General features: G+C 41.0%; 1 protein-coding gene across 1 annotated transcript in view; it reads left to right on the forward strand.

Annotated features, from left to right (window-relative positions):
• Positions 1-23365, forward strand: part of msrb3 (methionine sulfoxide reductase B3) — a 103923-nt gene that overhangs the window by 34643 nt on the left and 45915 nt on the right. Inside the window, exons 3-5 of the mRNA XM_068000058.1 lie at positions 4535-4643; positions 6230-6307; positions 12817-12845. Of these exons, the coding sequence (XP_067856159.1) occupies positions 4535-4643; positions 6230-6307; positions 12817-12845 (216 nt within the window). The remainder of the gene's footprint in view (positions 1-4534; positions 4644-6229; positions 6308-12816; positions 12846-23365) is intronic.

Consider the following 23365-nt stretch of genomic DNA (forward strand, 5'->3'; position numbering starts at 1 on the left):
GGCAGCACATGCCTGGCTCTAAAGTCAGATTGAGGAATGCTGTTGAGGAAAATTCTCTGCTCCACACTCTTGGAACATTAAATGTTGGGTTTGACTGCAGTTCATGGATCAATACAAACTTTCTAAATGGATTCCCACTACCAGGAAAACTAACAAGCATTTTACCATGTAACATTAATAGTATTCGTGAAAGTACAAAACATCTCCCTTTCCTTCACATTGTTGAACTCCTAACCTATTTTAAAATATGTTTGTTTCAGAGGTGATGTGTTTGAGCACCAATGTATGAAATGATGGGACACAGGATCAATTATTTCTACTTTGCTCAACTACTGTTCTCAGCCATATATCTGTAGTGAGGGGAAGGGATGCGGGATGCCACCACATAGAAAGCAGAGGCTCCCCCATAGGGAAGGAGGTGCAGTTGGCCATAGAGTTGGGGGTCTATACCATACCTCCTAATAGCAGGTGCTATAGAAAACATCGAGAGAAAAGCTGAGAAGAAGAAAATGGAATCTTGATCCCTAAGTTATAAAAACAAATTCACTTCTGTTTTAAAAAAAATATGAACTCATCGTCCTACATTGTAGAATTTCTACTTGTGCTATCTCTATCAATTTGGTTTTAAAACAAGTGAAAATCTGAACAAGGACATCTTATCGTATCTTGAATAAATGTATTCTGATGATTTACATCAATTTAAATTAAGGATAATGGAATGCACTGTTTATTTGAGAAATGAGGAGGGTCTGACAACTTACAAGTGATCAGGCACAAGTGAGTTTCTAAAGGGCACCTTAATGAATTGAACCAGTTCTATTTTCCACAGCTTTCCATTGAGTGATCTGTTTATACAGAATGTGCTTTATGCAATAAAGCAATAAATAAAGCATAAAAAATAATTCAATAAATTATGGAAATCATGTCATTAATTGTGTTTAAATTACAAGATTAGGGGCTGATCGTTTGAGTTAGAACTTGATAATGCTGGGATTGTAATTTCAAAAGTAGCTCAAGTTGGTATAATGTCTGTTTTTAAAACAGTTGTGCAAAGTTTTCTATCCCTTGATATGAGTACTTGGATTGATTGATAGAGTGGTATTAGATGATCCTTTTTGCTTGCATTTAATCCTGCCAGGTGTTACAGTTAACCTGAACTGTTTTTTTTTATTCGTTCATGGGATGTGGGCGTCGCTGGCGAGGCCAGCATTTATTGCCCATCCCTAATTGCTCTTGAGAAGGTGGTGGTGAGCCGCTGCCTTGAACCGCTGCAGTCCGTGTGGTGAAGGTTCTCCCACAGTGCTGTTAGGAAGGGAGTTCCAGGATTTTGACCCAGCGACGATGAAGGAACAGCGATATATTTCCAAGTCGGGATGGTGTATGACTTGGAGGGGAACGTGCAGGTGGTGTTGTTCCCATGTACCTGCTGCTCTTGTCCTTCTAGGTGGTAAAGGTCACGGGTTTGGGAGGTGCTGTCGAAGAAGCCTTGGCGAGTTGCTGCAGTGCATCCTGTGGATGGTACACACTGCAGCCACTGTGCTTCGGTGGTGAAGGGAGTGAATGTTTATGGTGGTGGATGGGGTGCCAATCAAGCGGGCTGCTTTGTCCTGGATGATGTCGAGCTTCTTGAATGTTGTTGGAGCTGCACTCATCCAAGCAAGTGGAGAGTATTCCATCACACTCCTGACTTGTGCCTTGGAAATGGTGGAAAGGCTTTGGGGAGTCAGGAGGTGAGTCACTGGCCACAGATTACCCAGCCTCTGACCTGCTCTTGTAGCCACATTATTTATATGGCTGGTCCAGTTAAGTTTCTGGTCAATGGGGACCCCCAGGATGTTGGTGGTGGGGGATTCGGTGATGGTAATACTGTTGAATGTCAAGGGGAGGTCGTTAGACTCTTTTGTTGGATCAGGCAGGGCAAAAATCAACCAAGGTTTCTGCTATTGCCTGCTATTCAGTGACCCAATTGGAAGGTGTCAGTGTGTGTTGGATGGGTACAGAATTGGGCACAGCTGTGATGCCCCCATAGATAAATAGCCTGACAACACTATTGTCATGAAGAATGGCTACTTGGATGAGGCTTTGAAAGACTGTTAGCACACAAGGAACAGTTAGAGTTATCGCCTTCACGAGAGCAAGGAGAAGAGGTCTGGAGGAAAAACTTGTCCAGTGGCTTTTAGTTTCAGTACTCGACAATGAAAACTGAATAGACTCACGACTAAACTGTTCTTTTCAATCTGTCTGTATATCATTCATTCTGTCTGCAAGGGTGGCCTGGTAACACAGCACATTTGTGTTCCAACATACTGTGGTTGCTGAGTGATTTGGTCAAGGGACTACACACGCAGTTTCCCACAGGATGAGCTCTAGATGTTGGTTGTACCTTCAGGTAGGCACTTAGCAGAGATTGCACACTACGAGAAGGGCAGACTTAAGACGCAAGCCTCTCTTTTTCGTGTTAGCCCTTAGCAGCCAGCTTAAAAGTACCATTGGCTGAGGTCTCTAATATTCTCAGAATAACTTAAACAGGAGGTAAGATGAAAGAATGTTGACATTTTGTGAGATAATGTGTGTTAAAAGGATTTTTGTATGGAGGGGGCTTGTAAAAATGTGGAATGACAAATTAATTGATAGGGACCTTTCATAATCTTTCCTTCACTGGTTCATGATCCATTTTTCCATAAGTATCTGTTGAACGCCTTAGGACATTTTCTTAAATTAAAGGCACTAAATAAATGAAAGTTGTTGTCGGATAGTGTTTCTGTCTCATTGCTAACTGTGACACACTTAATTGGGTGGCACTTGATTTTGCAAGGGCATGTGGTATTAATGTAATTACACAAAAATGGAAGAGGATTGTATTGGCACTTTTGCATGGAATGTGATTGTTTCAGAGATGACACAGTGAAGTTTCCCTACTAAGTGACTGTGAGAAGGGGAGTTCATAAGGTGGGAGAGGGGAGTATAGTTAGCTAGAGAGCATCTAAGGTAAATCCTAAACCGATCGCAAACTACTGAGAAAAGATTAGATGGTTAGAAAAAAGCAAGTTGCAGCTGGTAACTGAGATAACATTTCTGCCGAACAAAAATATCGAGCAAATGCATTATGGGGTACAATTATAGCAAAACAGTGAAATCATGCAAGGCATTGTTATTTAGAATAGCTCACATTGTTTTAAAGCATCCATTTTCTCATATTCTGCTACTTAATTTTGTTAAAATAATGAAGGTATAGGAATTCTTACACAACTAACTTTAGTGGTTCAAGTGCTGAATGGATAAGTTAACTAAAGCCTAAAACCCATAGTCACTACTTTTAATTTATTAGCATTGTTCTTATTGAATTATGAAATACAAATCCAGCTCACATCATTTTAGCTTTGCCTATTAAGTTGCTAGCAGAGACTTATTTTTAAAAGTTTAGTTAAATTAAATCAAATCTGTGTATCGCCCAATTTGTGACCATTTGTGTTGGGTGAACAGTTTCTGGTTAATGCAAACTTTGACATTGCCATAATATACAAATTGAAATATCCCCCATTTTTACATGTTTTATATATTTTGATATGCCTTATATTTTTCATGAGAAGTATTTTAAATTATTGCCATTTGGTATTTGTCATTGCCACAATTAGTATTGTCCTGTGTAGCATATCATTTGCTCATTGACTTGAAAGTACAAATGCAAACTGCCTGAGCTATTGAGTTTTCAAGATTAGGAACCTATTTGAGCAATAGGAACCTATTAGTTAAAATCACTTTCTTTATGAGTAGACAAATAGATGAAACCTGAAGCATCCTTATACTGCTCAAGAAGTCCCTCACTGGTTTCTTAAATGCAGGTACAGCTGTTCTATTATCCAAGCTGGATAAGTTGCATTTATCCATTTACGTTACAATCCAGTGGGAAGCTTTCCTGTGCTCGTTTGCTCAGAAAAGTCCAATTTTGTCAACTTTTTTTTAAAAATTCACTCAGAGGGAGAGCTCGCAAGATGCTGACAGATGATGTCACATGACACTAATGTTAACACACTTGTGTCTTAATTTCCAAAGGGATTATGAAGGCTGGACAGGTACCATTATATTCATCTTATCCCACCTCACCATTACACTTCAAACCCATTATTGTGTACCAGTATCTTCAGGGACCAAGAGACACAAATGTACAGTGGTTTCATATCAAGAAGGTTAAAATAGCCAGCTTTCAACCTGAGTGAACTCCACACTTTAATTTCAGTGTGAAATTGATAGTTTTCCACTATCAGTATGATGTTAAGCATGATTATGTGCACACAAAACAGGCTTTGGCTGCAACACATTGTCACTGCTTCAGTGGAATCACCTGGCTCTCTTGCAGCATTCTTAACTTGGAATTAAAGAAGCAATCAGCTGTGTTCAGCTGAATTCAGCATTGCATTCGGGACTAGTTTGACGATTGACAAATGAGTGCAGAAGCTGTGCTGTGGCCCTCAGCCAAAATAATTATTCAGGTTTTAACCTAAAAAGCTTCTTCTCCCATATCCTCTCTTTCCAGGTTCATGTAGGGATAAAAAGAGCTGTAAGGTGGCCTTCACGCAGCAGGAACTGAGGAAGCGTCTGACAGCCCAGCAGTACCATGTGACTCAGGAAAAGGGGACAGAGAGGTATGACTGGATGGAGTGAGTGAGATATATTATCTTAGAAATTGGATCCTGCAGTGCCTGTTTTTCAGGTGATAAACGGGTACTGAAGGGACCTGTGTGTGGTGCGTGCACTCTCATTCTATGCCAGTTTTGTGCTGCATGTCATATTGGTGAGGGTAGTTGTCCAAGGCGCCCGCCTATGCAAATCCGGGGCCTAACGCGTGGTTCAGGCCCCTTTCCAACATTTGATCACAATTGACCGCAGCACGCACCATGCATACCTCCTGGCTCCAAGTTAAAACAGCAGATGCCTGCCAGCCACCGCTCACCCCCCTCCAGATCCCCACCCCCCTCCAGATCCCCCCCCCCCGACACATGATAGGTCTGCTACTGGCGTCCCTGCCGGTCAAACTTCTTTGTGACCAACACACTGCCTCTTAGTGAGTGAATGCCGTTTACATTCTGAGGACAAATTTTTCATGATTTTCTTGCTCGTCAGTCTTGCCGCTGGGTTCGCGCCCGAAGTCAGGTGTGAACCAATTTCTAGAATTCCACTCCATGCTTTTTCTACTATGTTTAAAACATCTTCCATATTTTTAAACCTCCTACTTCACTGCAATAAGTCATTTAGATGGAGTAACTAAGCCTATTGCCTTTGCTAATATGATTGATAACAAAACATTGTGGAATTCTTTTGGTCTCTTTGTTTCACTTTACTACAGTACATGAGGCAACAAAATAGTAGTCTGAGAGCAGACTGTTGCTTTGGAAGTCTCTCTCCAGATACTAGAGTAAGCTAAACACTGAGGGAAATGGACCACTGCCAGTGAGCAGTTTGAAGGTGGTCATTGTGTATTCAGACTTTTGGCTGCCAAAAGAAGGTAGCGTAATTAAGCCCGTTTTTTGAAGCACATGTGGAGAAAGTATTTATTGGCTCATTTGCGGTTGGAATGTCAAAAATGTTCAATAACTACCCTCACATGTCTGTAGTTCTTGGAATCTAGCCCTCAGTGCTGTATTAAAAAAATACTCTCCTCTTCCAAGGCTGTATTTAGCGAAATAAGTTGAGTCTCTCAGCTGATTTTAGTGCTGAGTTGACATGCCAAGGCTAACCATTTTATCTAGTTTATATAGGGGACCCTGGCACATGTACTCAAGTACCTCTAATCCAAATTTATTAATGATGTAACTGCTTGTTTCCATTCATGGTCTGCAAAAAGCTCTTTACCACACATGGGGTCCCAGTTAATAGGCTTCACTTTCTTCCTGTCACAATATACTGTTTGAATTTACTGCATGTGAGTCATCGGCATAGAAACTCCAGAAGTGCGTTGGCAGCAGACCTTAACCTCTATTCCTGAGCTCCCAGCCAAATCACATTCTGCTGTGTACCAAACCGGCAGAATGATTCAGCATGTACAAATGCCCAGAGATTATAAGTCATATTTTTAAATCCTGTTTGTAAAAACGGAAACTAGTCGGGGAAAAAGGAGGGTGAAGGAATAATATACAGCTTTGCCATTGAAACATATATAGCGAGTTGCTTTATTGCACTTAAAATAATGTTGCTTTACAGTTCACATGATTATATATCTTTTCTCTTCCAGTGCCTTTACAGGAGAGTACACATTATACAAAGATAAAGGGACCTACAAATGCGTTGTTTGTGGGACTCCCCTTTTTACGTAAGTATAAAAATGGCTGATGTCAATAATGGGCAGATTGGTCATTAAAATCTTGTGCCAAATGTGCACTGAATGATTTAACCACCATAGAATCATAGAAGTTTACAACATGGAATCAGGCCCTTCGGCCCAACATGTCCATGTCGCCCAATTATATAAAAATGTGATGCAATCATTGCAGTGTGTTATTGAACACCCATCCTGTTTCCAGGTTGCTGCCAACAATCCTTATGCAACTTAAGTACATAACAGGGCACCTCGGGGGGAGGGGCAAGCAAGAAAAAAACCCCTAAAAGACCCCAAAATTATCAAAAACCTTAAAAGCTAAACAAAAACAGATGGCAGGATGCAGTGTTTAGCATAGTAAAGCTCCTTCTACTCATCAAATGTATTGAGCAGTTGAAAAGGAATGTTGTGGATTGATAATAAAACTCTGTCCAGATTACCACTGTTACCCCTTTAAACATTCAGGGTTCCGCAGCAACTTTGTTGATAGTGGAGGTCATCTGGATTTAATAAACTTTAGAAGTTTTTCATTTATGGTAGGGTTGCCTCTTGGCTATTGTTAGCTTTTAGCGGCACTAAGTGTATTTTTTTTTACAAGTATTTAGCAATTCTGCTGACCGTATTCATTAATGAAATAATACGTTGGGCGTATTTTATGTTTATTTTTGACTTGAAGGGTAGGATGTATCATCTTTGTTGGTACATTGCTTTTATTCATACTTACATGTTACATTTAAGGGTCAACACCTTTTTTATTGTCAATCATCCTTCTACACATTAGAAAGCCAGTCTCTCCAATCCCTGAGGGTGTGATCTGCATCACAACTGATTACTTCTGCAAGGTTCTGACCACATACAACATTGCACAGGATAACCTATTGCAGGTGAACTAAGGAGATGACAGACAAGCCTAATGAAGTACCCTACACCAATTTTTTTTAAAGTTGTAGAGCCCAAGACTGAGACTTCTGTAAAAGTGGTCGTTGTTTAGATTACATTAATATTTCAGCGAGTCCTTTTTTTTTTAGAAGTTAGGTGCGCCTTCAAAATACAACAACTTACTTTTTATATATATATATAAAATTTTTGCTTTACCTAAGATATTACTCATAACACTGCAACTCTATGCATGGTATAATTAAGCTGAAATATACTAGCTTATTTTCAAGTAATTGACTGTTGACCAACACTCAATAAAGTTGCAATGATTGTTTTACAGTCCTTCAGTATGAATATTAATCAGTGACACAGCAAGCAGTAGACATGAGCATGCACTATGACAGCCATTATCAGTAAAAATCAGCATTACCACCCAAAACAAAAATAAACCAGTTTATATATTATATCAGTGATTTGAAGGCTATAATCTTATTTTGGAATTTCAGTAATAATTATAAATTGCCCAAGCTTCTCGCTTGCAATTCTTGACATCACATGAGCTCTTCAATCAGATTTCTTTTCAATATTCTCAGGTATTCATTATTCCAAGCCATCATTATACTTCAAACTGGCTGGCTGGCTATGTGTAACAGAAAAATCACATGGGCTGTGAATCGGGCTCAGTGACCTCCACGGTCAAATTCCTGACGTGATCACATCATGCAACTTTTAAAATGTACCCCACTTACTCCTCATTAACCATCAATACTCCAATAAAGAAACCACTCTAACTTAATTGAATTTGGGTACAACAAACTTCCAAAGATATTCTCCTAACCATTAGATCATCCATAGTGGCTGTTTTCTGTGTTCCAAATTTTGACTAACTGGAGATTCTAGTGGGCTTCATAATGGAATATTCCAATTTCTCCACTCCTCGGATCATGATTTTAGGATAACTAACCCCACTATCGTCCCTTTTTAAATTATATATAAGGTGTACACTGTCATATGTAATGCTTATTTGGTAGGGAACGACACGCATTTCTGTTAGATGGTACAAGTGTAATGCATGTGTTTGCAGACTTAAATGTTTTAAAGTCATTAAGTGTCTATTGTTCTTTCCATTACCAGACTATCTACCCACTTATGACTATCTGAGGACAAGTCAAAACAAACTCAAATCACTTTATCTCAAATCTTGTCACTTGGGATAAGACAAGGTTCTAAATATAGTAGATGAGATGGAAATGCCTACAGACATAGGCAAAAAACATTAGAAAACATCTTTGCCATAGAGCTTGAACATTTATTACAGAAAATTTCTTATAATTGCAAATCTGTCTTCAATAGCAACAGTATCCAAACAAGGTTGTGGGCCCACTTAGAGATGAAGGAAACCATCTTCGACTTAAGAGTGAGGGAATCACCGAGGTGCTTAATAAGTATTTCACCTCTTTTTTTTACAGAGGAAGATGAGAGAGACTAGGAGTACTGGTGGTAGAGCCACTACTGGAGATAAATATTCAAAAGAAAACTGTATTCAAAGATTAATGGGACTAAAAGTAGAATAGTCACCAGGCTGAGATGGAATGCATCCCAAAATGCTGAAGAAGGATGGGGAGGAGATAGCAAAAGGCATTAACCATCATTTTCCAAAATGGGAATTGAGCTAGTTGCTCTTTCCTCTATCATGGGTAAACTTCCAGAGTCTGTAATATGGACTAAAATTAGTAAACACTTTAGCTCATTTTTTTAAAAATCAGGGACAGCATAGGTTTGTAAAGGGAAGGTTGTGCTTGACTAATTTAATTGATTTTTTTTGAGGAAATCACAGGGCATATAGATAAAGGGAATACAGCAGTTGTTGAATACATGGATTTTCAAAAGATATTTAATAAGGTGCTACATAAGAGACCGCGGAACATGGTATTAATGGGAATGTAGAGGTATGCCGGGGAGACAGAAAGCAAAGAGTAGAGCTGAGTGGATGCTTTTCAGGTTGATAGGATGCAGGTAGTGATGTCCCCCAGGGATCTGAGCTGGGACCTCTTATGCATTCAATTTATAGAAATGCACTGGACATAATGGCAAACAAAAAGGACTGTATCTAACACTGTATCAATTAGGTATAAAAGGGATATTGTTTGCTGTTAATGTCAAAATAGGGGGCATAGCAGACTGTGAAGAAGAATGTAGGAGAATGCAAAATAGGGGTTAGTGAAGTAAGCAGTTTGGGTTAGATGCAGTTTAATACAGAGAACTGTGACATTTTGTGAAAAAGAACCATGAGAGGAGATATACCCGAAACAATGAGGGGCTAAATTTCTATTGACTGGGGATGGTGGAAAACAGTTGCATCACCCGCCTGGGGGTAGAGTTTGGAATTTTGGGTGTAATCTGGGTGTGCTGTGTTTTGTACACCATTTAAAATGCACTCCAAATTATTCCAGTCATCTGTCCTGTCCCCGTTTCATCTCTTTACCCCCCCACTCCCCCACATACACACATAAACAACTTTGGGTGTGTTCAGGGGAGTTCTTGGGTCACCCCACAAATGTTTTCCCTTATGCCCCCCTTGGGTCCAATGGAACTCGCATCAGTTAAAAGATGGTGAGATGTCCTTTCAGGGAAGATGTCCCCAGTAAAAAAATCTCAGGAGTGCACTAGGGAGAGGCCCAGTACAGTCCATATGCTCCCTTACAGGAACATTTTGCAACACCAACAAGATGCATTTATATAGTGCTTTTAACATAGAAAAACATCCCAGAGGTGTAAGGGGGCAAAAGAGTGGCTGCCAAGCCAAAGGAGGAGATATTAGGATGGGTGACTAAAATCTTGGTCAAAGAGGTGGGTTTTAAGAAGAGTCTTAAAAGGGGGAGAGGGAAGTGGAGAGGCACAGCGGCTTAGGAAAGGAATTCCAAAGACTGGGACATAGGTGACTGTCGCAACATTGGGGTGGAAGGAGGGGAGTCCATATTTTGGGAAAAAGAAATGTGAAAGGAGTTATACCTCAACAGTAAGGGGCTGAAATTCTGATGGCATTCCAAAACTCTTCTACTGACCATTTAGCATTTGTATTGTTTACATGTCTGGTTCTGAATTGTGATTTAGCAAATTAGATAAACCTATTTTTTCAGAATCAGAACATGCATGCTAGTTTTCGCCTGAGAATTTGGCTTTATTTCAGCATTTTCCCGGTGTCTTCCAACTTGATCGTATACTGTACTGAAATGACTGACTTGAGCTGTAGATATGCAGTTGTATGGTTTGTTGCACCCCATGACTATGAAACGTTGGTTCCAAGTCCCTTAAAAATACAGCACATGAGAAAAAAAGGCAACTTTATTCCATCATAAGTGGTGATGCACTAGAATTGTGGCAAAGTTAGACATTTGGAAATTAATCCAGTTTTTTTTTGCTCTATGTAAGAAGATTCTGGTTGGCTAATGCTCAATATTTATATGAAATACTATTATAACCTTTAAATGCACTCCAGTTCTCTCTGTTGCTGAGGGGGGAAAAAGGTTAATGCCTCATTCTCAGGTAGTTTAATACATTTTATTGAAAGGTCTTTATGCATGTAACATCCTCTAACTGGGCTCCTGCTGAGCAATTCTTGTATCTTGCTGTGGCAGCTGTGGACAGATATACAACTGAGCGTTAATGTGTGATATAAATCTGACCGGAGCATGCTCACTAATTGGTTCGAGAGTCCCATACAGACAATGCTGTCTTGTAACAGCTTGCACGGATAGGCCTAGTCTGAGGGTTAATTCTGCTTGACAGCACATCAGCAGCATCTTGAGTGTAATTGCCCAACAGCAGTTTTCCCACAGCTGAATGGAGAGCTTCAAAGGCTCCTGAATTTACAGCTAGTATTAACCTATATCTGAAACATGATGTTCCCACAAGGACAGAATTTTTTCCTTTTTTAAAATGTATAAATTGCCTAGTCCGATAGCTATGCAACAAATAGTGAGAAAGAATTGCATCTAGTTTTGAGATACTGAGTTTCAAGATTCAGAAAATTCTTATACACTTAGCTAATTAGTAAGTTTTCAGAGGGGCTGTGCTTAAATATTATTTAACGTGTCATTCAATGATGTATCAAAACAACAGCAAAAAAGGATTAAAACAATTAAATCACCAGGAGTGATAACAAATGTAAAACAATTACGCAGTAAATAAGTAAAGTTAATAACTAACTCTCCAAAATTTAGATAAAATTAAGAATATAAGGCAAATACTTGCATCGCACATTCTTCATTTTTTTAAACAACAGGCCAGTCACACTTTTAAACTTTAGACAGAGATTTTGAGAGCAATCTGGTGGTGGTAATATAGGATGTTCGCATCATCTAAGCTCATCTTTCTTCTAAATGTTTTTCTTGTCAATTCTTTCTCCCCACCCTTTTCTCTTCTGAAGATGTTGACTGTTCCTGGGATATAGTTCCATAGGTTTAAGATGCTCTCTGGTACCTCATCTAAGCGGCATTCTTCATGTGTGATTCCAGACAGTGTGTTGGCAGGCTATTTGACTATCAGGGGCATTGCAACTGAGCCCACTCATAGTCTTTATCTGACATCCACACAAGTGGGCTTTCTAGTAGGGGTTCATTGAAAAGCGATCAGGAATGGGAATCCTGATGAGAATATTTTTCCTTCCCTAGCCTGGGGCACTATAGTATCTCTACCTGCTACTGTGAATGAGAGCACAAACCGGGAATCAATCCTGGAACCTTTTGGTTTGCGTGGCTCAGTTACATACTTTGTCAACTGATAAGCTAAAGTCATAGCTGAGGCTAGTATTTTCAGAATGCCCACTTCACAAGGGATTGTTTTCCTTTTCCACAGCCTTTAACTAATCAGTGGTTCAACATTCCATCATGGCGTGAAAAACTGATAGGAAACCTTTGCAGATCTTCACTTAGTTTTAACATGAAGCTACCACTGATGGTCTAGCAGGTAAAGACACCTCTTTGTGTATGTAATACTAAGTCATAAAGACAAGAAAATCACACATTCAGTCCCTCATGTGAATTAGCTGATCTGATCTGAGCTGGGATGGGAATAGGTGAACCACAATTGGCCACTGACTCCCTGCAGGGGAAAGAAAAACTCGGTATTTCCACTCCCGATCGTTATCTATTGACCCTTACTGGAAAGTGTATGTATGTGGTCATTGGAAGAGAATAGGATGGGTTACGTTATGATCTCCATGGTTAAGTCGTTGCCAATACTCACTGCATAAGTCACTTAGGATGAGGTGCTGAAGGCTACTTACATCTGTAGAGCTGTATCCTCGTGTGAGTTAGTAAGGAGAGGAGAAATTTAAAGAAAAAGATAAACAAAGAGGAGCATTCTGTGACTGAGATTCCAAGCAGATTGTCTGCAGAGTACTTGGAATGTGTCGTATCATAACAAGGAACCTGCACCACCCTATATTCCATCAAGAATGCAAAACAGAAGCAAGGTCTTGACCCTTAATGGCTAGTTGTTAATATAAAATTGAAAATGTTTTTCCTTCCTATTATAGAACTTGTACAACTACATTGTACACATTTTGAAAACTTGCAAAGACATCAGTCTTTGTAAATAAAGTAATCTTTTTCATTTTATAGGTCAGAAACCAAGTTTGACTCTGGATCAGGTGCGTATAGTTCTTGACACTAAGTAAGCCATTGTTCATTTTATTTTAGTGTCTAAATTAAATGCGTTTTTAGAGTTTAAAACAAAAGTTTTTTTTTTAAATAAGTTTTTGGCTAAACTTAAAAGCATTGATTTTCCACTTGTATGAAATTGGGGCACACTTTCAGCGTGAGCACAACTTCTATTGTACATTATCATTTACATGTTACTATAACTAAGTTTATCTATTTTAAAGTGAGTTATAACAGCTGTTGTGGCATAATAAACACAAAAAGGACCCAAATTTCCTGGGGTCCCACAAGAAGTGGCATAACTGCCCCAGTTAGGGGAATTTCAGAGCGGCACCTTGCTAACACATGAATAATTACTACTTGGGCAAGGTTTCAGAGGGTGACTGGCATTCATATAACCATATTCCAACAAGGAATTGACATCTTCAGGAAAGATGGGAAGAAAATTGAACAAAAAGCTGTCACAAATTCCTAATTCTATTTGGATTTTTTTGTCTGTATAACATCAGCAGGTATTAGTGGATTTCAACTGCACTTCCTCTAGAACAATTCACATTGAATTATTTCAATAAAGTATGATTCTGTATCTGTTGTTAATGAACATTAATTCAATTGACATACCTGGAAAATATGTTCAGTTTAAAGTTGGCAAATTAGAGCAGCAAAATTATTGACCCAAGGCCTCCTTCAGGTCATTACTAAGTTGACTGAGGAAAACGCTCCTTCCAGACTGGTAAATATACACATATGTACACCAAATACTGCATCTGTAGAGCACTAAAATGCTCATGCACAGCAATCATTTGTGTAACTGTTCAATTCGACAATGACTGTTCGGGGGTTGACTGGTGATAGTGGAGGTGGGGAGTCAGTCTATCGATCGCGGGGAGGAGTCTGGAGATTGCTGGGAGGGAGGCTGATCACAGCTGGTTAGTTTGGGGGACCGGGGGGAGCACTCCTCCTCCTGGCTCACAATCAGTGCTGGAAAAGCACTTACCTGCTGGATCGGGCAAGCCCTGGGAAACCAGCCCGCAGTCATTAAATTTAAATGGCTGCTAAAATCTGAGGCAGGCAGCCTCGTTAACATATTATAATTACTGACCTGCCTCTCGAGAGCAGGTTACTTGCCCAAACACCAACCCGCCCCGGTTAAACCAGAAATAGGCGCGTTCATAGCAGGTTAGGGTCGGGTTTCACATTTTTAAGATTTTAAACCCCTCTCACCCATCCTTGGGAGGGGGGGGTGGTTTAAAACTCCCCCCCCTCCCCCCCCCCCCCCCCGAGGTGTTCATGTGTATTTTTATAAATATACTAGCGGATCTCCTATAGTGTTGAATACCGTGAGTCAGAGGACGCACTGTATTATCGTATGTAGTGTAAAACATATTATCAGAGCCACTGAATTACAGTGATTGAATAAGTCAAATTGCCCTTCAGTGGCTGCTGGTGTGTGAAATTCAGTCCTCCAACCCCAATACTCCTTGCATATCATGAGCTGCACACTTGGAGAACCAGAAAAATATTTAAATGATTTGACTTTGCATTATTGGATGAGGGCAACCCATTTATGTGCTGGCATACATTCTTTAAATGTGTGCCATTCACAAGAATAGGAGAGAGAAAAAATAACTTCCTGCCGTTTATCCTTGTGAATTGTGTGCTCTTATCTTAAAAAATGACAAGAATCAACAAATTGTTAATGAAATCATGATTGATGACTACACTGAAAATATTACCCAACTTCCCAGGTCAAATTTCAAATCAACCATAGAAAGTTGTAGACTTCAGCTCTGCAAGTGCAGTGCGCAAAATAATTAACTGCATTAATTTTTTTTTAATATAAAATGTTGGTATTTCCATTGACTGTCAAGATTGTGCAAACTGAACTCAACATCAACCATTATACTGAATAGAATGCTGGACATTTTGTTGTACTCGCTTTGAAGTTGTGGGTTGGAAAATTGAGTGAAAATTAACACTCTTGTTTAAAGTTCTGGTTTAAATACATACCCATGTTTCCTATGGGAGAACATTGTAGAATACCAGCGCCTTTGTTTAGAGAGTGCAATCAAAAATTTAGACATAGAATATAGTCAGAAGCTGTATTCATAAGAGAATATAGACGTAGTACACACTTGAGAACTAAGGATTTTTACTGTCAATATTATGTTTCTGATGATTTGTTCTATGCGTAGCCTTCAGTTTTGTAAAAAAGTCTCAAAAATCAAATTGACTTCACGTGAGTTTAGTTATTGATATTTATACACTTTTTGAATGTTCAAATAAGTGATCCTCTAAATGTAAAGTTTGCTTTTGAAGTTTTCGCAGTAAAATTTGAAACTCAACAAGTGTGAAACCGTTGCACTTACTACCATTGGTTACGGTGGTGTAGTGGTTATGTTACTGGACTAGGAATCTAGAGAATGTGAGTTCAAATCCCACCATGGCAGTTTGAGAATTTGAATTCAGTTCTAAATAAAAAGTTAATAACAGTAAAAGTAACCATGAAGCTGCTGGATTGTTATCACTAATAACCCAAGCATCGAATCAGTACACGACAAAGGCACAGTTGGCTCTGGAAAGGTCACTAACATCTGGGGTCCGATCAAGCAAATCCTGACAGTCATACTCACGGAATCTAACCGATCAGCCAATGTCCCAGACTCCTCCATCACCGTCCCTGGGTATGTCCTGTCCTGGCAGGGCAGACCCTGGTATACAGTCGGGTGGAAGTGGCCCTGGGAGTCCTCAACATTGATTCAGGATCCCAAGAACTCTCATTGCTTCAGATCAAACATGGGCAACATTAGCTCCTGCTAATTGCCATTTCCTGCCCTCCCTCAGCTGATGAATCAGTATTTGGAGGAACACCACTTGGAGGAAGCACTGAGGTTAACCCATCAAGAAAAGTGGCTCGGTAGTACCACCACTGACCAAGCTGAGGGAATAACCTCGTCCTCACCAATCTACCTGTCACAGATGTGTCCTTGACAACATTGTTACAAGTGACCTTGCGTATAGTCCTTGTGGAGACCAAGTCCCGTCCTTATACTGAGGACACCCTCCACCATGCTAAGTAAGATTAAGAACAGATCTAGCAGAGCATCCATGAGGTGCTATGGACCATCAGCAGCAGTGGAATTGTATACCACCACAATCTGTAACCACCTGTCCTTTCATATCCCTCACTCTTCCTTCACCATTAACCCTGCTTCGAGGACGAGTGTAGAAGAACATTCTGGGAGCACCAGGCGTACCTGAAAATGAGGTGCCAACCCGATGAAGCTACAACACAGCACTACATGTGTGACAAACTGTGAAAGCAGCATGCTATAGACAGAACTAAGCAATCCTATAGCCAACGGATCCGGTCAAAGCTCTGCAGCCCTGCCACATCCATTTATGAATGGTGATGGGCATTTATTCAACTAAAGGGAAGAGGAGGCTCCATAAACATCCCCATCCTCATTGATGGCAGAGCCCAGCACTTGAGTTCAAAAGACAAGGCTGAAGCATTTTCAACCATCTCGAGCCAGAGATGCCAAGTGGTTCCCATTATCACAGATACTGGTCTTCAGCCAATTTGATTCATTCCACATGACATCAAGAAACAGCTGAGTGCACAAAGGCTATGGGCCCCGACAACACCCTGGCTGTAGTGCTGAACACCTGAACTCCAAAAATAGCTGCCCCCTTACCTAAGCTCGTCCAGTACAGCTACAACATGGATCTACCTGACAATGTGGAAAATTGCCCATGTATATCCTGTCCACAACAAGCAGGACAAGTTCAACCTGGTCAATTACAGCGCTGGTCAATTACAACAACAACAATTTGCATTTATATATCGCCTTTAACACAGTAAAATGTCCCAAGGCATTTCACAGGAGCGTTATCAGAAAAATTTGATACCAAGCCACATAAGGAGATATTAGGACTGGTGACCAAAAGGTTGGTCAAAGAGATAAGTTTTAAGGAGTGTCTTAAAGGAGGAGAGAGAGGTGGAGAGGTTCAGGGAGGGAATTCCAGAGCTTAGGGCCTTGGCAGCTGAACGTACAGCCGCCAATGATGGAGCAATTAAAATCGGGGATGCGCAAGAGGCAAGAATTGGGGTTGTAGGGCTGGAGGAGGTTACAGAGATAGGGAGGGGTGAGGCCATGGAGGGATTTGAAAACAAGGATGAGAATTTTAAAATCAAGGCATTCCCAGACCAGGAGCCAATGTAGGTCAGCGAGCACAGGGGTGATGGGTGAACGGGACTTGGTGTGAGTTAGAATACAGGCAGCAGAGTTTTGGATGAGCTCAATTTTGTGGAGGGTGGAAGATGGGAGGCCAGCAAGGAGACCATTGGAATAGTCAAGTCTAGAGGTAACAAAGGCATGGATGAAACTTCAGCGGCAGATGAACTGAGTTAGTGGCGGAGACGGGCGATATTATGGAGGTGGAAGTAAGCGGTCTTGGTGATGGAGTGGATATGTGGTCGGAAGCTCATCTCAGGGTCAAATAGGATACCACGGTTGCGAACGGTCTGGTTCAGCCTCAGTCAGTGGCCAGGGAGAGGGATAGAGTCGGTGGCTAAGGGATGGAGTTTGTGGCGCGGACCGAAGACACTGGCTTCGGTCTTCCCAATATTTAGTTGGAGTAAATAGTATGTCGGACAAGCAGTATGACCAATCAGAGACAGTGGAGGGGTCGAAAGGTGGTGGTAAGGTAGATCTGGTTGTCGTCAGCGTACATGTGGAATCTGATGTCTTTCGGATAATGTCGCCAAGGTACAGCATGTCGATGAGAAATAGGAGGGGGCCAAGGATAGATCCTTGGGGGACTCCAGAGGTAACAGTGCGGGAGCGTGAAGAGAAGCCATTGCAGGCAATTCACTGGCTTTGACTGGATAGATAAGAATGGAACCAGGTGAGCACAGTCCCACCCAGCTGAACGACGGAGGAGAGGAATTTGGAGGAGGATGGTGTGATCAACCGTGTCAAAGGCTGCAGACAGGTGACGAAGGATGAGGAGGGATAGTTTACCACAGTCACATAGGATATCATTTGTGACTTTGATAAGGGTCATTTCAGTACTGTGGCAGGGGTGGAAACCTGATTGGAGGGATTCAACATGGAGTTGAGGGAAAGATGGGCAAGGATTTGGGAGGTGACAAAATGTTCAAGGGCTTTGGAGAGGAAAGATTGGTTGGAGATGGGGCCATAGTTTGCAAGGACAGAGGGGTCAAGGGTAGCCCTGTCGGCCTACTCCCACTTATCAGCAACAGTCGTCGACAGTGCTATAAAGCGGCAGTTACCTGACAATAACCTGCTCACCAATGCTCAGTTTAGGTTCCTCCAGGACCACTCCACTGTAGACCACATTATAGCCTTGGTGTAAATATCAACACAAGCTGAATTCCAGAGGTGAAGTGAGAGTGACTGCCCTTGACATCAAGGTAGCACACAACTGAGCATGGTGCCAAGGAGCCCTAGTAAAACTGAAATCCATGGGGAAAACTCTCACTTGGCACAAAGGAAGATGGTTGTTGTTATTGGAGGGCAATCGTCTCAGCCCCAGGACATTGCTGCAGGGGTTCCTTGGGCACCACCCTAGGCCCAACTGTCTTCAGCTGTTTCCTCAATGACCTTCCCTCCATCATTAGGTCAGAAGTGGGGCTGTTCGCTGATGATTGTAGTGTTCAGCTCCATTTGCAATTCCTCAGATAACTAAGAGGTCCAAGCCCACATGCAACGAGACCTGGACAACATCTAGGCTTGGGCTGATAAGTGGCAGGTAATATTCATGCCAAACAAGTACCCCAAGAAATGACCATCTCCAACAAGAGAGCCTAAGTATCACCCTTTTTCATTCAGTTGCATCACCATCACAAGTCCTGCACTATCAATATCCTGGGGATCACCATTGACCAGAAACTCAACTGGATCAACCATATACATACTATGGCTATTACAGCAAGTCAGAGGCTAGGTATTCTGCAGCAAATGACTCGCCTTCTGATCCCCAGAGCCTCTCTGCCACCTACAAGGCACATGTCAGGAGTGTGATGGAATATAAAACTAGGTGGGAAAGTAAGCTGTGAGGAGGATGCAAAGAGGCTGCAAAGGGATATAGACAGGTTAAGTGAGTGGGCAAGAAGGTGGCAGATGGAGTATAATGGGGGGAAATGTGAAATTATCCACTTTGGTAGGAAGAATAGAAAAGCAGAATATTTTTTAAAAGGCGAGAAACTAAGAAATTTTGGTATTCAAAGGGATTTGGATGTCCTTGTACACGAATCACAAAGTTAACATGCAGACACAGCAAGCAATTAAGAAGGCAAATGGTATGATAACCTTAATTGCAAGGAGGTTGGAGTTTAAGAGTAAGGAGGTCTTGCTGCAATTATATAGGGCTCTGGTGAGACCACACCTGGAGTATTGTGTACAGTTTTGTTCTCCTTACCCAAGGAAGGATAAACTTGACTTCGAAGGGGTGCAACGAAGGTTCATTAGATTGATTCCAGGGATGAGAGGGTTGTTCAATGAGGAGAGATTGAATACAATAGACCTATATTCTCTGGAATATAGAAGAATGAGAGGGGTGAGCTCTTTGAAACTTATAAAATTCTTAGAGGGTTTGACAGGGTAGATGCTGAGAGATTGTTTCCCCTGGCTGGAGACTGTAGAAGTAGGGGTCATAATCTCAAGATAAGGGATCGGCCATTTAGGACCGAGATGAGGAAAAATGTCTTCGCTCAGAAGGTTGTGAATCTTTGGAATTCTCTACCCCAGAGGGCTGTGGATGCTTAGCCATTGAGTATATTCAAGACTGAGATCCATAGATTTTTGGACTTATGGGGATAGGGTGGGAAAGTGGAGTTGAGGTAGAAGATCAGCCAAGATCTTATTTAATGGCGGAGCAGGCTCGAGGGGCCATATGGCCTACTCCTGCTCCTATTTCTTATCTTCTTATACTCTGACTTGCCTGGATGGGTGCAGCTACAGCAATGCTCAAGAAGCTCAACACCATCCAGGACACAGCAGTCTGCTTGATCGGAAGCTCATCCACTAGCCTGAAGATCCACCATGGCTACAATGTGTACTTTTTACAAGAAGCAGTGCAGCAACTCACCAAGGCTTCTTCTGCAGCACCTCCCAAACCTATGACCTCCACCACCTAGAAGGATAAAGGCAACAGGTGCGTGGGAACACCATCACCTCCAGGTTCACCTGCAAGTCTCTACCTAACAGCATTGTGGGAGTAGCTTCACCACACAGATTGCATGTGGTTCAAGAAGGTGGCCCACCACCACCTTCTCGAGGGCAACTAGGGATGGGCAATAAATGTCGGCCTTGCCAGTGACGCCCATATCTCAAGCGTGGGAAAAAAGACTATGCACCAATTACAGAGGTTGCCTCAATGGTATGATGTTAGAGCAATGTTTTATATAAAGTACATATCAAATAAAATTAAAGCAACCAAAGATACTTGTAATCAATTTAAAGATATCATACAGATAATCCTATTAGTGATTGTCGTGGCCTGCCAGACAAAATTAGTAGGTTTGAAAGCACATTTGAAGTAGTAGTCCAATTTTTTGGCATATTTTTTAACTGGGAGTAACAGTACATTTTGTTGCTAATGTTAGCTTTATTTCTCTAGTTTTCTGACCTTGATATTTGACATTTGTTCAGGTGAGGAAACTTTTTTTTATGCAGCGAGTTATAATGATCTGGAATGCGCTGCCTGAAAGGGTGGTGGAAGCAGATTCAATAGTAACTTTCAAAGGGGAATTGGATAAATACTTGAAGGGAAAAAAATTACAGGGTTGTGGAAAGAGCAGGAGAATGGGACTAATTGGGTTGCTCTTTCAAAGAGCCAATGGGCAGAATGGCCTCCTTGTGTGTTGTACCTACTATGAAGTAAATCTAACTTTAGAAATGCAACATTTTAAAGTAAATAAGGTTAAACCTGACTACTGTTTTACAGCTGTACAAATGACACTGCTGTAAGGGGTATCATCTTTTGGAATCCCTGTAAGAGAGTAGTCCAGTTGCAAACTGGAAGATTTGTTTTAATTAAAGTCTACTCCCAATTTGAAGAGTCCGAATATAAAATTAGCTTTCACATTATTAATAATCATCCATTCAGCCCTCCAGTTTTTCAAGCAAGTGGCCATTTTTCACATGCGAGTCTAGACAATGAGTGTGAGGAGGTTTTATACCCATTGAGGGAATCACAATTGATTCCAATCCTGCCTTTACTAAATGCTCACAAGTATATTTTCCAGTGATAGTTACTGGATAACAATTAGATGTGGGAACCAGAGCTGACTTTTTTTCACCTCTCCAGCCCAGCAACTCTGAGGCCAATTGAGGAGCCCCTGTTACCACACAGTTGATATCAGCTAACTAAGCACAGACTGTGAATCTAACCTTGAGCCTTCCGACCTGTATGGACTAGTACCCCACCAGACAGTGCCTTTAGTATTAGGTCACTGGGGGAGCTCTGTTAGAAGATCTTAAAAAGGGCTCCAGATTATAGCCGCCAAGTGAATTTTCGACTGAAACAACAGAAATTTGAAAGAAAGCATTGTTTCAAATCATTTTAAGCCTGAAGTATTTCTAGTCATGTATCCTGTAGCAGGTGGTCCTCGGTAAGAGAATTTCATGGTCAGAGCTTTAGCTATTCCAGTTCCTTTTGATTTGTATTTTACTGCCTTGGAAGAACAGTTATCTGGGAGATAACTTTTGAAGTTATTTTTTTGTCCAAAATAGGAACTAATTATATATCATTATCCTCACATAAAAGTTTAATGTACAAGATCCATTTACATTATTTTTACGATAGTACAAAGTGATTATAGTACAGAATGATTCAGTGTAGCTTTAAAAAGGGATGATAGGTTACAGGAAACCTTTTGACATTGTTTTCACTGACCTTTCACTTCAGCGTAGGGAGGTTTTTGATACTGACAGCCTCTGTTAAGAGTTTAAAAATGTGCATCTTAGTGATGTCTCCGTAGTATATCTAGTTGGACAGTCACAGTTTGGAGTGCTCCTGGAACCCTGTCAGTCCAATTCGGATGAGATTCATTAGCTCTTGGTCTTGTAGATGAACTGCTGCATGAAAATAAGGGTTCCACAATACAAAATTATTATACTACCATTTTTGTGTCAGTGTTTGTTTCAAAGAAAAGCCCAAATGCTTTGCGAATACCTACAAGAGAATGTCTCAAACGAAGACAGCCTCTTGTAGAGGTTATAGTATCATAGTAGGTAAAGCACAGGAGGAGGCCATTCAGCCCATCGTGCCTGTGCCGGCTCTTTGAAAGAGCTATCCAATTAGTCCCATTCCCCTGCTCTTTCCCCATGGCCCTGCATATTTGTTCCCTTCAAGTATTTATCCAATTCTCTTTTAAAAGTTACTGTTGAATCTGCTTCCACCACCCTTTCAGGCAGTGCTGCAGGAAAAAAATGTTTCCTCATGTCGCCTTTGGCTCTTTTGCCGATCACCTTAAATCTGTGTCCCCTGGTTACTGACGCTTCTGCCACTGGAAGCAGTTTCTCCTTAATTACTCTGTCAAAACCATTCATGATTTTGAACACCTCTATCAAATCTCCCCTTAACCTTCTCTGTTCTAAAGGGAACAATCCCAGCTTTTCTAGTCTCTCCACATAATGATGTCCCTCATCCCTGGCACCATTCTAGTAAATCTCTTCTGCACCCTCTCGAAGGCCTTGACACCCATCCTAAAGGGTGGTGACCAGAATTGAACATAGTACTCTAGCTGAGGCCTGACCAGTGTTTGTTAAAGGCTTAATATAACTTCCTTGTTTTTGTACTCTGCCTCTATTAATAAAGCCCAGGATCCCAAATGCTTTTCTAACAGCCTTCTCAACTGGTCCTGCCACCTTCACAGATTTGTCTATGTGTACCCTCGGGTGTCTCTGTTCCGGCACCCCCTCTAAAACTGTACCATTTAGTTTATATTACCTCTCCTCATTCTTCCTACCAAACTGCATCACTTCACACTTCTCTGCGTTAAATTTCATCTGCCATGTGTCTCAAACTTTTTGGACTTTGCAGAGTGTAGTATAACACCAACCTGATGTGAAGCCACATTTAAAAACTATTCAGACAGTCCACTGCACTTTATAAACTTATTTTTCAATGCTTTTAATGTAAATAGTGAGCCCATGCTTCCACGCAGGCAGTGCTGCACCTAATAATATAATTTCTGTCAGGTGTTTTATATGCTATGGCATCGGTCTACGGCCTGTATCTGTAGTAAAACCGCACCCTTAGATGATTGGGAGGAGTCATGCCTGCTAAGAGAACAAAGAGATTGATTAAGAGGGGAAAAATAGAGTATGAGAGTAAACTAGCAGGGAACATAAAAACTGACTGTAAAAGCTTCTATAAATATGTCAAGAGAAAAAGATTAGTGAAAACAAATGTAGGTCCCTTACAGTCAGAAATGGGGGAAATTATAATGGGGAACAAAGAAATGGCAGAACAATTA

Source organism: Heptranchias perlo, chromosome 18, assembly GCF_035084215.1.
Source record: "Heptranchias perlo isolate sHepPer1 chromosome 18, sHepPer1.hap1, whole genome shotgun sequence".
NCBI lineage: Eukaryota > Metazoa > Chordata > Chondrichthyes > Hexanchiformes > Hexanchidae > Heptranchias > Heptranchias perlo.